This window comes from Numida meleagris, chromosome 2 (assembly GCF_002078875.1).
Source record: "Numida meleagris isolate 19003 breed g44 Domestic line chromosome 2, NumMel1.0, whole genome shotgun sequence".
NCBI classification, from domain to species: Eukaryota; Metazoa; Chordata; class Aves; order Galliformes; family Numididae; genus Numida; species Numida meleagris.
The window spans coordinates 84285067-84298459 of NC_034410.1; the positions used below are offsets into that span (position 1 = coordinate 84285067).

The window sequence follows — 13393 nt, forward strand, 5'->3', positions numbered from 1 at the left end:
TAAGTAAGCAGATTTTACTTAGGGCACTATTATAAAGGTATCAGAATACAGATTGACCTTTATGAAATGAATAAGCTTAGCAATAAATTCAAAATACTTCTCAGAGCTAGGGAGCTCATTTGTGTCCTCCAGGCAGGCTACAATGCAAACACAGGACGCAGGCGTTCTAGCCGGTGACTTTAATAGTGTTATAAGCTGCTGATTTATAACACATAAAACAAAGAGTTTAAGGACTGTTTTGACGAATGTCAGCACTAGTTAAGTGTGAGATTCTCACTGAAGAGCTATGGCTATACCATGGTGCTCTTAAAAGTATTGTGGATGAGGAAAATGAACAATTGGGGTGGGGAATTGGAGCACCGGGTTGCAGAATTTTTCACAGAGATGAAGGGAAGTTATTTGGTATCTTTAAAGTTCAAAGATGAAAACAGACCCAGACACAAGGGTATAAATACTTCCTATGGAAGTATTTCCTTAGTCACAATGCCCAAGAAAGGTCTATAAAGTACCTTCAAAAGGTAAACTTAAACCAAAATTCTACAATTCTACCAAAAGTCTACAAGATGTGGAAAAAAAAACACAATATAGTTATTATAGCATTGTATGATTTTCCCTTCCTCTACAGCTGTTCTGCATTCTGCCAAGTATAAATTACCTCCTTTTCCTTTACAAACTTCTGTTGACTAATATGTTCTCCTATTCATTTCACAGGTACCAAATTCCTCTACTCAAGGATGAAGTTAGAGATGTGAAACAACTGTTTAAAGCTTTAATATTAGCTTATCAACTTAATTTAGTTTTAAAAGTTGAGATCACAGAAGATTATGGAATTAGAAAATTTTCCAACAAGCAAACAGCGCCAAACCGTGCTTGCGGATAAATCCCCTTTACTTTCTAAGGAAGTATTTTCCAAACTAGCAATGACCACTTCAGGCTATGAAAAATAGCTATTGTCCTGGCTGCTTTACTAGCCAAAAATAACACAGCAAAGTGTAACCATCCAAAATTCATGGAAAGATCTTGTTCTCGCTTGAAGTGAGGTCCAGTAGATCAAACAGTAAAATGTAAGGACCTGTGCTGATGAACGAATGGATCCAACTTCCTCAGCCAATGTCAGGTGCAGCATATTCATAGATGTTATCTTCCTTGGCCTACACAGCTTACACAGTACTGGTGTACTGAACTTCCCATTCCAACCTATCAAAACTCTAGAAAGCCGCAAACCTCAGTATGATGGTGATGAGCACAGACTATTCTGGCATTTTCAACTTGCTAGATGCTGATTTCCTTTCTTTTTTTTTTTGATAATTACTGAAATCTAAAGTATGTTTCATGGAATGGCTTGGGAGGGAATTTTAAAGATCATCTTGTCCAATCCTCTGCCATGGGCAGGGACATTTTTTCATTACAGGAGGTCACTCAAAGCCCCATCCGATCTGACTTTCAACTCTTCCAACGATGGGGCAACCACAACTTCTCTGAGCAACCTGTTCCAGTACTTCACCACCACCATGAAAAAGTTCTTCCCTAGATCCAATCCAAATCTATCTTCTTTCAGTTTGAAATAATTACCCTCTGTCCTGCCACTACAGGTCATGGCAAATAGCCCTTCTCCATCTTTCCTACAAGCCTCCTTAGCGTATTGAAAAGCCACAATGAGGTCTCCTCAGAGCCTTTTCTTCTCCAGGCTGAATAACTCCTGATCTCTCTGCCTTTTTTTCCCCACAGGATTACTTTCCCACCCCTCTGATAATTTTCACGGCCCTCCTCTGGACCTTTTCTAACAGGTCAATGTCTTTCCTGTACTGTGGATGCCAGAGCTGGATACAAGAGTTCAGGCAGGTACTCTGCAGATCCTCTCCAGAGCTTAACCCACTGTATGTGTATCAAGTGGGTGATTTTCTTCACTTGTACTAATCACTAACTGAAGAGTTCATAACTCTGTTAGAGCAAGAAAAGATTTTTGTTTTCTTTTTCTAAAAAGAAGGAAGTTGTCTGAAGAAGTCATGAGTTAAGTCTGATTCTTAAACTGGGTAATGCGGCTCAGGAGAATTGACTTCAAGTTAGAAAGCAGTAAAACAATCAAACATAAACACACTTGTTGAATACTCTCAATCCCATAAAAAAAAAGCTTTTAATCAGCTGGACTAAAATTGTCAGTGGATCAAAAGATTAACGCTCTATGACTGGCAAAGAAAGGGTATGATATAGGCAGCCCCTCCAGAAATCCATTCAAGTGCTTCTGGAAACAATCCTAGTAATCCATTAGCATTCAGATCTTTCCACGCCTGCTACACCATCTGATCCTTCTAGTAAACAATGTATAATGTCCTGATAACAGTGTCATTACATTATTTACTACATGTATTTGGAAGACATCCATACATGTTTGGATGAAGATCATCTCTTCACTCAAAGTCCTTTATCTTGGAAATTACCTTAAGTTTCCTCTGTTGTTGCATTTGTCATATTCTGAGAAGTCAGCTCATAATTAAATGGATGTACTTCTCAGAAAATTCCAAGTGACAGTTAACAATCCTCAGTTAAGAGACAGCAAGATTACGATTTTCAATGGCTGACTCCAAAACTCTGCTAGAGCTGGTACAGGAAGTTTACAAGATTTACAAAACTGGAGAACATAAAAACCAATTCTTCTCTAAGAAATTCAAGGTGTCTGAAGAGCTGACAGGTTACCAAGAAAGACAGAAAAAAATGGCCACATTTTCACAGATAGTGTAAGAGGCCTAGTAGTAAGGGGGCTTTTTTTTAAAAAAAAAAAAACAACTTATTTTTGTAGAGAAGTATAAATGACATTAGAATTAAATACAAGACCAAAGAAAGAAAGGATAGTCAGAAGCATCTGCTCCAAGGAAAACATCTTTCAAGCAATAAATACATATATATGTATGTATTTATTGTATATATGTATCCTATATATATATATAGGATATATATATATAACAACCTCACTCTGCTAGGAAATTTTCACTAAAATTTAAGCCAATCATTAGTGATCCCTTACCTCCCTTTTAAGGTCCATTTCCTCTAACACCATAAACTATTGTAATTAATATTGCTCATATAAAAGCATTTTTAAACTCTGAATCCCAGTTACGACTTCTGCTGTGGTTGGTTTCCATGGCATTTCTCTGAACACTTCATAATGGGTTACGTCATTTTTGTGGCTGCACTATAAATGCAACTATACAGGAAAAAATATTGATTTATTTAATTGTGCTATATAGTCCAGTAATATTCCATCAAATCCCTATATAAAGCTTTCTGCTTTTCTTTTGCAACTGTTTTTGCTCACACATGAAAAAAATAATGTGAATAGTTTTTAAAATTGATTGCAGTAAGTCCACACTTAGAACTGAATCTTCTAAAATTACCTTAAAATTAGATTAACTATATAAGAAGCAGCTTGAACTTCTCAGTGTGCATTATTTGCAGTTACTTTGGATGTAGCACAATCTCTGTATCCCTCTAGGCGTTCCTCAGACTTTTTCACTAGCCTCCGCTGAATCTAATGTCAAACAGCAATTACAGCATTCTGAATGCCATTCTTCCACTTCATCGTGTGTCAGTATCAGAACATGACCTGGAGTTATCTCATCTAGTCTAAGTCCTCCACAGAATCCAGTTAAAAGCAAAGAACTGCTCCATATAGGCCAATTTATTTTGCTGAGCTGGCAATTATTAAACAGTCAACTGAAGCAGCTGAGAAAAAAGACAAACCTGTCCTTGTTCCTAAAGCCCAGTTCACCCTGGACACTGGAATACTGTACAGCAGTGTCAACATACCATCTCACCACAATATCTCCTTTCAATACTGGATATCGGAGTTCAATTTTTTTTTTTATTTCACACTACGCTTGTTTGTATATATTTATTTACGAAAACATATGCCTACACTCTTTTTGTTCAAAGCTTCTTTTAACTTTTAGACAGATCTTTCACTGCTGCAAACTTTTACTAAACTCTTATAAGTAGGACCCTCCAGGAAATCAAGGTACAGCTACAATTATGGCCTGAGTTTTACTTGTTGCAGAGGCACATCAGCAAGAAGCTCCCTATATGAAGTTTCCAGATGTAACCACTCAGAAACATGACTGACAGATGCTGATTTAAAACACATTCTTAAAACCACATTGTCCAATGACATTTGAGAATGTCAACGCAAACAGCCTGATTCCATTTAGCTGTAACGGAACTCAAAACTTTTGTTTAGGCTTTTATGTTTACACATCTCAAAAGGCTAAAGTAAAATTTTCTCTCCCTCTTACACTATCCTTAAAATCTACACAGTGAGACATAGCAACATTTTTTTGAACTTTCCTGGTCCCTAGGCATAGTAGGATGGATTTCTTTAAAACGTTTCCACACAGAGTTCAGTTAGAAGCACATAACTCTAAGAGCTTTCAAATATCTTCGGCACACCTGCACCAGTAAATAAAAATCACAAACCTATCTCAAAATATCATGAAGATCTACACCGATTGTTTAAACACTGTTGCAGATACCCAAGTCAGTAATCTGCTTTACTTCTCTCTTACAGACTGCCTGAAACAAGTTTACTGATGCATGAGAGATTAACAGTGCACCTTCCAGGCAGGCACCACTCCTGAAACACTTCTGGGATTGTGCTCCAAACTAAGTTAAGAAAGAAGCTTTGCTAGACTTTCCCTGTGGACCCTTTGCTTCTAATGACCACCTTAATTTGCTTTTTTATTAGTTGTGTCTAAAAAATACTGGAGTTGTTTTCTTGGTGTTTCAAGCTTCTCATTCTGAAGTAGTCAAGTTACTATTTATTTCTTCTTCAAAAATTAAAAATGATTATCTACCAACTTACTTCCCCAGACAGGAATATCTTTGCTTTCTGCTTTCATCACAATAGAGGCGAAGGTCATAGTTACTGGAATGGCATCAAAGTAAGAAGAATGGGGAGCCACTGTTAATATTGCTGCTTCTGCTGGCAACGCTCGTCTGCCTTTTACATTTATCCAGTGGAATCCACCAGCAAGCCACATCATTCTCATGATTGCTTTCAGCAGAACATCCACTATCCTGAAAAGAGTTAAAACAACATTTACACTTCTACAGGGATACTCTAAAGTAATGGAAAAACATTATACAAGAACGATTAGCGTGACAAAATTCAGACAGGATATACACTTCTTAAATATGAACACTGTGAACACTTATTTTCTTTCTGTGTAAGTTTAATAGCACTTTCAAGGTAAGGTACCATTCAATTTCATTTCATTCCTGAATATTAATACTTCTAAATCGTAATAACATTGACCTTTATTTTAATCACTTAATTTTTATTTGGACCAAGACTGTTGAGTTTCTCATATACAATGTCTAATAATGCTTTCTAGTACTACCACAAAGTCCTAATAAACTGATCCCCCCCAAAAAAACCCACTATTAAAACACTGCTAGCATGCAACAACACTGATTCCTGGGTTCAAGTTTACCCAAACAAGCCACTGCAGCAGCAAAGGGCAGAGATTCTCAAACAGGAGGATGCAGGCAGAACATTTCTGGGAGCTCTGGAAATATTTCACTTTCTTCCCTCCTTCCCCATCATCTCTTAAAGTATATTCTTTACTGCTAGGCAGTCACGAAAACAGAAACATTCACTTTGAACCAACAGGGTGCAAAACCTGACCTCCACAGATTATTATCCTCACATAGATAAAGGTTGAAAATAACCGTATGCAAGACTGAAGGCAGTCCATTATTCCTTCAGTCTTTATGCCAAATTCATTCCAAATTAAACATGAAGTGACATGCCTCTGCAGTTCTCAGCCTCCTTCCCTCCTGTGATACAAAATGCAATCAACTTACCTCACTCTAGTGCCAGCTCATACATTTAATGTTCTTTACAGAAGCAGCAATACACTATTCCTCCCTTGCTTCTTAAGCGGCAGGTTTCATGGATGGGTGAACACCACCTTACATTATACCTTAATTAGCATTCTAATACCAACACAAGCACAGTCTTATTAACGAGCACCAAAGCATGAGGCAAGCCCTCAGAGAATCAACAGAAGTTTTGTCAATTCGTTACAGAGTAGGAAACAATGGAGTGAAACAGTTCAAAATAACAGAATATGAAATCTGGGCACTTTTAATAGTCTCAATCTTCTTAGCATTACGGAAGTAATTGAAATTGAAGGATATCACAATGAAGCTTCATACTACATCCTCTATAAAGGTAAGATGCTAGCAATTAGCTGTTTTCCTCCTGTAATTCTTGAGCCATTTGGTAAATCAAACATTTTTAGGGTGTTCTGTTAGGTATTTTTTGGTCTCCTAACTTAAGAAAATGGGTAAATACTGTTTACATTTTTATTTTGAAAAGGAAAGCAGGTCTGTGGGACCTGCACTACATCAGTGACTCACTTTCGCCACCAGGAGAGGGGCTTTTCAAGCTCTTGCTCCTCACATCCCATTGAAGCAATGAACGCGAAAGGCCAGGCCAGTAACATCATAAAAGCAGCAAAGAAGAGTCGGATAGGAAACAGAGTCAAGGTCATGAAGGCAATCTGGAAAACCCAAAACAAGGGAGTTAATCTAACATGATTTTACACTGCAAGAAACAGTAATTCCTATGAACTGCATTTTTAAATAACAAATACCTAACATTAAAAAAACAGCAGAACACGCTTCAATTCCAATCAATTGTAATGTATACATGTAACAATTCAGTATTCACAAATCTGAATTAGACTCTCTTAAACTGCCAGTCAGCTTTCTGCACTTCTTCAGACCCAATGTTCATCAGTGACTACATCCGCATCCTTTTTCCTCTCTGCAGCATCATGTTAAGTAAATATTTAGCATGGGTGTATTGTAAATCTTACTGAATTGCTGGTGAGTCAGCCCATCAGAGCAGTGATGTGCACTTCTTCAGCAAGGTGCATTCACAGTCCAACCTGGAAAGCTTTTCCAGGATTGGGCAGATACCAGCTCCTCTGTAGGATGTTCTTGTAACCAGAAACTGTAGGAAATGCTGCACAGAAATGCCCCTAGACAAACATTCAAATACGCATACAAATTTCTGCTCCAGATCAGTGCTAGTAGACATAACCCCCTGGGAGCACAGATTTCCAACAAGTTGGCTTCTTCCAGAAGCCACAGTGAACCCAGCTGCTTCTACACCTCCTCTCACCAATCTAGTAATCAGAGAGTCTAATCCCAACCAGCTATTCCTCTGCCTTCAACTTTGGTGCAAAAAGCACGTCACATTGGAACTTCTCCTATATTCTTTTGTAGAATTCTCCCAAACTTTCCTAAACTGTTTGGGAGAATTAGGGCCTTTCCTAAGCTGTTTGGAACTACCCTACAGAAAACACAACTCAGCAACCATCTGCATAACGATCCACCTGTTAGAGGAAACAGTTGTAGGTGCCAAGAATCCCATCCTTCTCACTCAAAGGACAGAATAAAATAAAGTGGGGGGGTATGGCTTCAGATGACTGGCTAAGGGAAAGAGCGGAAACTGAAAACTGTTTGAAGGCTGACAGGGGTAGCACCAATGCTCCTCTGGCTATACAGGGGAACCCAGCAGAAGATGGACAAAATAAAACGATAGAGGGAACACATGAAGAAAGAACTCCAAAGGAAACATGCTATACATTCACAGGTGACTCAGATGACATAGAAAAGTATTTCTCAACATCCTAATAGCTCGGCAAAGATGAGAAATGAGGCATAAGGTACTGTCTCATATTGCACTTAATCTGATGAATCTCCAGGCTGTTGTGGAAAGCATCATTCATGTTCTCCTTCTCCTCCACAATGCAGATCACCAGTCAGTTTTCCACTGACCAGCTCACACTTCCTCACATTTCCCAGAACAGCTCACTAAACTCTGCAGCTGCACAAATCTTTAGATCTAGGGTAGAGGTAGGGAACACGCAGCAGGAGAAAAACAAACAACCTTAAGCTCCCAGGTTCCTAGGTAGCCCACTCATTTTAGCTAGATTTTACAATAATGGCTCAGACTGGCACCACCATCTCATAACAACTATGGTCTCCCCCTCTCAAAAATAGGATTCTAGTTCCCAAGTGGATGACTTCAGTTTGCCTCATCAGAAGAACATTTTTTTTTCCCTTGGATATGATATTTTCCCCAAATAAAACAGTTCAACTTCCTGAAGTGGCAGTGGTCAGTACAGTCCACAGACAAGATCACCACTTCTGGTAGCAATGAGCAACTAAGTCACCTCAGCTGTTTAATAAAGCTTCACTCAAACTGTGGAAAAAGACTGAAGAAATAGATGAGTGCAAAGGAACAGAACAGTTCTAGCAGCAGCATGAGAAGAAAAAATGAGAAAGATCTTAATTTGCAAATGAGGTTGGATGAAGAGAATGAGAGACAGAGACAGAAGTATCAATTATAAGCAATGACAAGAAAGAAAGCTAGAGACAGCTAAGGGTTCAAAGGCTTCAGGAGATCAGAAAGTAGCAGACTCAAGAAAACTCAGAAGATAGGGGAGTATTTGTCTACAAACTGGAGAAGAGAGAGCAGCTGCCTCCTAGGTTCCTCAGAAAGGAGGGACCAGCTATGGAGAAAAAAGGAGAAAAAAATGCAGGCGGGGACACAGTTACCGGGATTCTTACCCTCTCCCTCCCACTCCTCAAAGTCTCCTCCTACAACAGGGCAGTTGACTGACTGGCAGCAACCTACACAGTCATTTGTATCTGTGTAGCATCTTTTGTATCACGATCACTTCAGAGCCACACAGCAGAAGAGAAGCAGCTGTTGCATCTACAAGATCTTGAACGATGTCATAAATATGTAGAAAAGGTCTCTTGGTCTTCTGTGTTTGGAGACAGCAGTGATGGAACGAGCAAGCAAGCAGCAGTTCCAAGTACTCGCTGTGACACCTGCTCCTGTTTTTTTTTTAGCAGGTGACGGTGAAATCTCTCTCAACATAAGAAGTTTGGTAGGAGAGAGAAGGACTACGTTCGGCCCCTGAAGAAGGTTTGGAACCAGCAAGGCCACAGGCATTTGCAAAATAGCTCAGCATACATTCAGACATCCTCCTGGGTAAGAAAGCTTCAGTCCCATAAAACCTGGGAAGATCCCATCCCTGCTAGTTGTTGCCAGAGATCAGAATGATGGAGACATGCTGCACTCCTGGTCTGGCCTTGTATGGATGTCTTAGTTTCAGATGGGATGGAATTGTTTTCTTCAGAGTGCCTGGCCTTACACAGTGATTGTTACTTCTACATATTTAGCACACTTACCCACACAGACATATTTGCTATTAACATTATGAATTCTATCTGGTAATAATTCATATATAAATACCTGTGTTTTTAGATACATTTTTAAAGAAATCTCAAGATCCACCTGGATCTATACATTAGGAGCTCCTGCTCACGACCAATTTTCTCAAGAGGGGTTTGACTAAAGCTCAATTAATGTCTGTTATTCTGAAGGACTCTAGTTAGTTTTTAAGAAGTTGACAGGTATGCTGTGGAAGTCCCACGGGCAGCAGAAAGGAAGAGGATGGTCTTAAAGCTGGTAACAGAAGGCTGCCTGAGAAAGTGGATTCTGCCCTTCAGTCTCAAGGCTCCAGTCTGATGTAAAATGAGTCTCTTAAACTGAAAAGGTATCATATGTGCTCCTTGTTCAGAAGCCCCGCATTCTGATTTGAGTGTGAACTTAAAATGAAGGTATCAAATACAAACTTATGTTCTTTCTGAGTTCTCTGAAGCTTCAGGTCCTATGTATCTAAACACGAAGCCTGAGAATCAGAGTAAACTTCCTTTTTATGATTGTCTCAGTTTCTCCTCTCTTAAATGTCAACATCACACCTCTTATCCATTAGAAAGTTGAAGAAGATGCATCTTTGAAATTAACAATAACTGAGAATCATCATTAAGTAGTTTATTCACAAAAAAAATTCCATGACTTACTACAAAGTAATGGCCAAAGGAAAACAGACTAGTGAACTGCACATCTAACACGGAGAGGCTGTGTTTTTCTTCTTTTTAATATATCTCATAGAGACTACATCTTGCCCCACATTTTCACCTCTTCACTAAATGTCTAAAATCCAACCCAACAAGGATGGCACTGAAGGAGTGAGAAATTTATCCTTCAACAGTTCTCTTACCACCTGCTTTCCCATTCTGCAAGTTCCCTGATTGACATATTTATGGATATAATAACAGGAGTAGATATTTTCATGTGTGACTAAGCCAACCTAACCGATCATTGCCGCTAAAGAGGGTGGTCCTGTTTGCTCTCCCCTTGGGTCAGTTCTAGCACTTATCTGAACTTGCAGTGAGCCAACACAGCTCATTAAACTGAAGAAAAGCAATTCCAGCAAAAGAAAAGAGAAACAATCAGACCACATTAAAACACAACAGTGCTGTTTTAATGAGCCAAATCGGCTCACCAAGACACCAGAGGAACACCAGCACTGGCGCAATAAAGGCCAGAAATACTGGAAGCAAGAAAGATGGCACCATATTGTGTATTTAAGTGGCAGGAAAATAAAGCTACAAATGCTCTGTGACAACTTCAGTATGCTTCTGCCCATTCCGTATAGCTAACTAGGAACAGAAGTTTTGACTTACAGGATACCTGTCCAGAGCACGTTAGGATGAATGAAACTTGTTAATGAAGCCATGTCTACCTTTCTTCCGGAAAGGATTTTTTCCTTATAGTATTGAAAACAAAACGCGTAGCTTCAGAAATTATTCCACTGTTATCCCCAGATTAGGGCCAAATAACCATAATTTTAACAGGAAATATGACACTCAATGTTTTTACATTGTTACCTCCCAGTTTTTATAAAGCCAATAAAGAGATGTGAACAATTTCTTAGCTCTCAAAGGGATTATTTTTGCTGTTGTTTTTCCTCTTTGTGGTTGTTTGGTGCATTTATTTTCCACTTCTTCATTCCCAGTCTCAGGCTGAGATGTTTTAAGATGCATTTACTTTGATTTGCATTAAAAAGCAAAAAAGTTAATCCAACCTCTTGCAGAGCACAGGATGAGGTGGCAGTGAAGATAATGGAGCTACGTGCCAGACCATCAGCAACAGGCAACAGTCCTTCAGACAAAGCAGTCTTGCCTTCCAGCCCCCTCTCCCCACCACCTCCATGAACCTCCAGTCCCCACATATGCCCGGCCTTCCCTGATTAGGCCGTGCAGACCCAGAACTCAGCCCTATTAGATCCACAGGGCTGACAGAGAAACCTGTGGCACAGTCTGCACCTCCAGCTGAACAGGAAGTGAGTTCAGCTGTAATACTTCATGCTGAACTCTTACTGACAGGCCAGGACTGTGTGAAGGAGAACGCACAGTGCTGTAATTGACTGTGAAGGAGCCTCCCTTTCTGGGAGAGCAGCATTTCATGTAAGTGGAATAGTTTCACAGCTCTCCTTTAGCCGCTTCTAACTCACAAATTACCATTCTCTGAGTTAAAAAAGAGGCTAGAAGAGCATCGTTACAGCAAAGAAGAAACTCTGTCACAGTTCTGTACGTCAGCTTGCACGTTTCTTCCTCGCACAGAAATGCAGAAATAAGATAATGAGAAAAGTCCAGGTTAAATAACTTTGTACCACCCATAACGTTCACTTAAAGTGAAACTGAGCCATGCTTTGATGAGGCTGTTCCTTTGGTCTGCGCGCTGCAAAAGACTACAGAGTTTTAAACACAGCTTACAGTTTTCATTGGAAATAAATCCTTGAAACCCAGTGGCAAAGCTCACATATGATACAGATGTCCAGAGCAGCCTACGTAGGAGGGAGGTACGCTCTACAAGCAGTCTCTGAGTTGAAGTGGCTGAAGATCTGTCACAACAAACAAATCAACAGTGCCAGTAGCTCATATGAGACTGGAAATACTATAGAACTGGTGCTCTGCCCTCCTATTTGTCCTTCTAAAATTCCTTCTAAGTAAAGAAGACAGTAGGATTAGAGAGATACATTGACAATGCAAAGTAAAACACTGTTATTGTTACAATGAGATAAAATCAGAACACACATGACCACATGCTATCTTTGCTTCTCTCTGCTCCCTTAAAGACTTCTGCCTCATTAATTACAAAGAAACCATGGCATAAGGGATGAAACAGGGTTACACTGAAATCATTACAACCCTGTGATTTATCGAAGAAGGTCCAGGTATAAATTGAATGAGACAAATTCCTCCCTCTTCCTGTTCCAACAATTTATCAGTAACCAACGAATTCAGCCTTCATCCATCTCATATTGGGTAACTTGATTAAAAAAAACAAGTAAGAATCTTTTCCACTGGAGCTTGTTACAAATTCCTTGGCTGTCAGGTACTTAATGCGGGGCACATTCCAACGTTTTGTAAATCAGGAAATATGCGTCTTGTCTTGAGAGCCCAGACAACAATCAGGCAAAGCAACAATGAACTCCAATCCAAACAGAAATTAAATTAAGGTTGGCTCCAAAAAGCCTTGATGTGACAGGTTCAATAGCAGCAGACCTTAATTTCCACGTTGATAGGCACTGTAGGCTTTAGGCTCCCAAAACAACAGCTTTACGGGAACATTTCTTCAGTACTCCGCGATGTAAGTAACACAGACGACCAGTCCCTATCCGAGGAGTCCTTCGTGGCATTTCTCCACCCAGGCAGTGACCCAGATCCTGCCAGAAGCCCCCGACAGGGCCACCCACCCCCCGCTCACCCTGAGGGGCGGCGGCAAAGGCGGGAGGGGGTTCCCACCCGCGCCGCCACTTCCACACCGACTCCCGTCGCCTCCCGCCACCCGCACAGCGCACAAACCGCGCCGCGGGCGTTATTTACGCGGGGCCGAACTTCAGAGCGGCGGGATCCTTCGGTGTGCATCCCTCAACGTGACAATGGAGGAGAGCGTGCCCCCAGGAGCGCTCCCCCACGCCCCTCGCTCAGAAAAAATAATAAAAAAAAAACTGAGGAGAGGAGAAGCGGCAGCGAAGTGAAGGAAGGCGCACCCCCGCGCCCCCTCCTCCCGGCCTCGCCTGGCCTCCCCTACCCCCGGCTTCGCGCACCCCGCGCTCCCGCCGCCCCCTCGCAGAGTCGCCCCCTCCCGCCGCCCTGCACACGTCGCGGCGGGGGCGAGCCCGCGCGCCCCCACCTTGGTTTTCTCCAGGGGGCTGAGGCGCAGCTGGTGCACGAAGGGGCTCCGCGGCGGCGGCCCGCGCTCTCGGCTGCCGGCCACGCAGCATCCTCGGCCGCGGCCGCTCAGCTTCATGGCCGGGCAGGGCCGCGAGGAGAGAGGAAGAGGGAAGGGAAAAAGCGAGGGCGCTGCGCAGCGACCGCTGCTCCGCGGGCGGCGGTGCTGGCGGCGGGCAGCGGCGGCGGCAGCTCGCTCCCCGCTAGGCGCCGGCCCCCGCCCTCCTGGGGG

The 13393-nt window shown here is 41.4% G+C and overlaps 1 protein-coding gene across 4 annotated transcripts in view; it reads right to left on the reverse strand.

Moving 5' to 3' along the window:
* LPCAT1 (lysophosphatidylcholine acyltransferase 1) overlaps positions 1 to 13382 on the reverse strand; it is a 65187-nt gene extending 51805 nt beyond the window's left edge. For 3 of the 4 annotated variants that reach the window (XR_002434768.1, XM_021385491.1, XM_021385490.1), the window contains exons 1-3: positions 13124 to 13382; positions 6415 to 6557; positions 4853 to 5067 (exon numbers count right to left, since the gene is read on the reverse strand). Coding sequence is in view for 3 of the 4 variants with exons in the window: in XM_021385491.1 (XP_021241166.1) it covers positions 4853 to 5067; positions 6415 to 6557; positions 13124 to 13240 (475 nt within the window). In the remaining variant the exon portion in view is untranslated. Of the gene's footprint in view, positions 1 to 4852; positions 5068 to 6414; positions 6558 to 12492; positions 12935 to 13123 lie in introns of those variants that run through there. The other variant, XM_021385493.1, reaches the window with a different exon arrangement.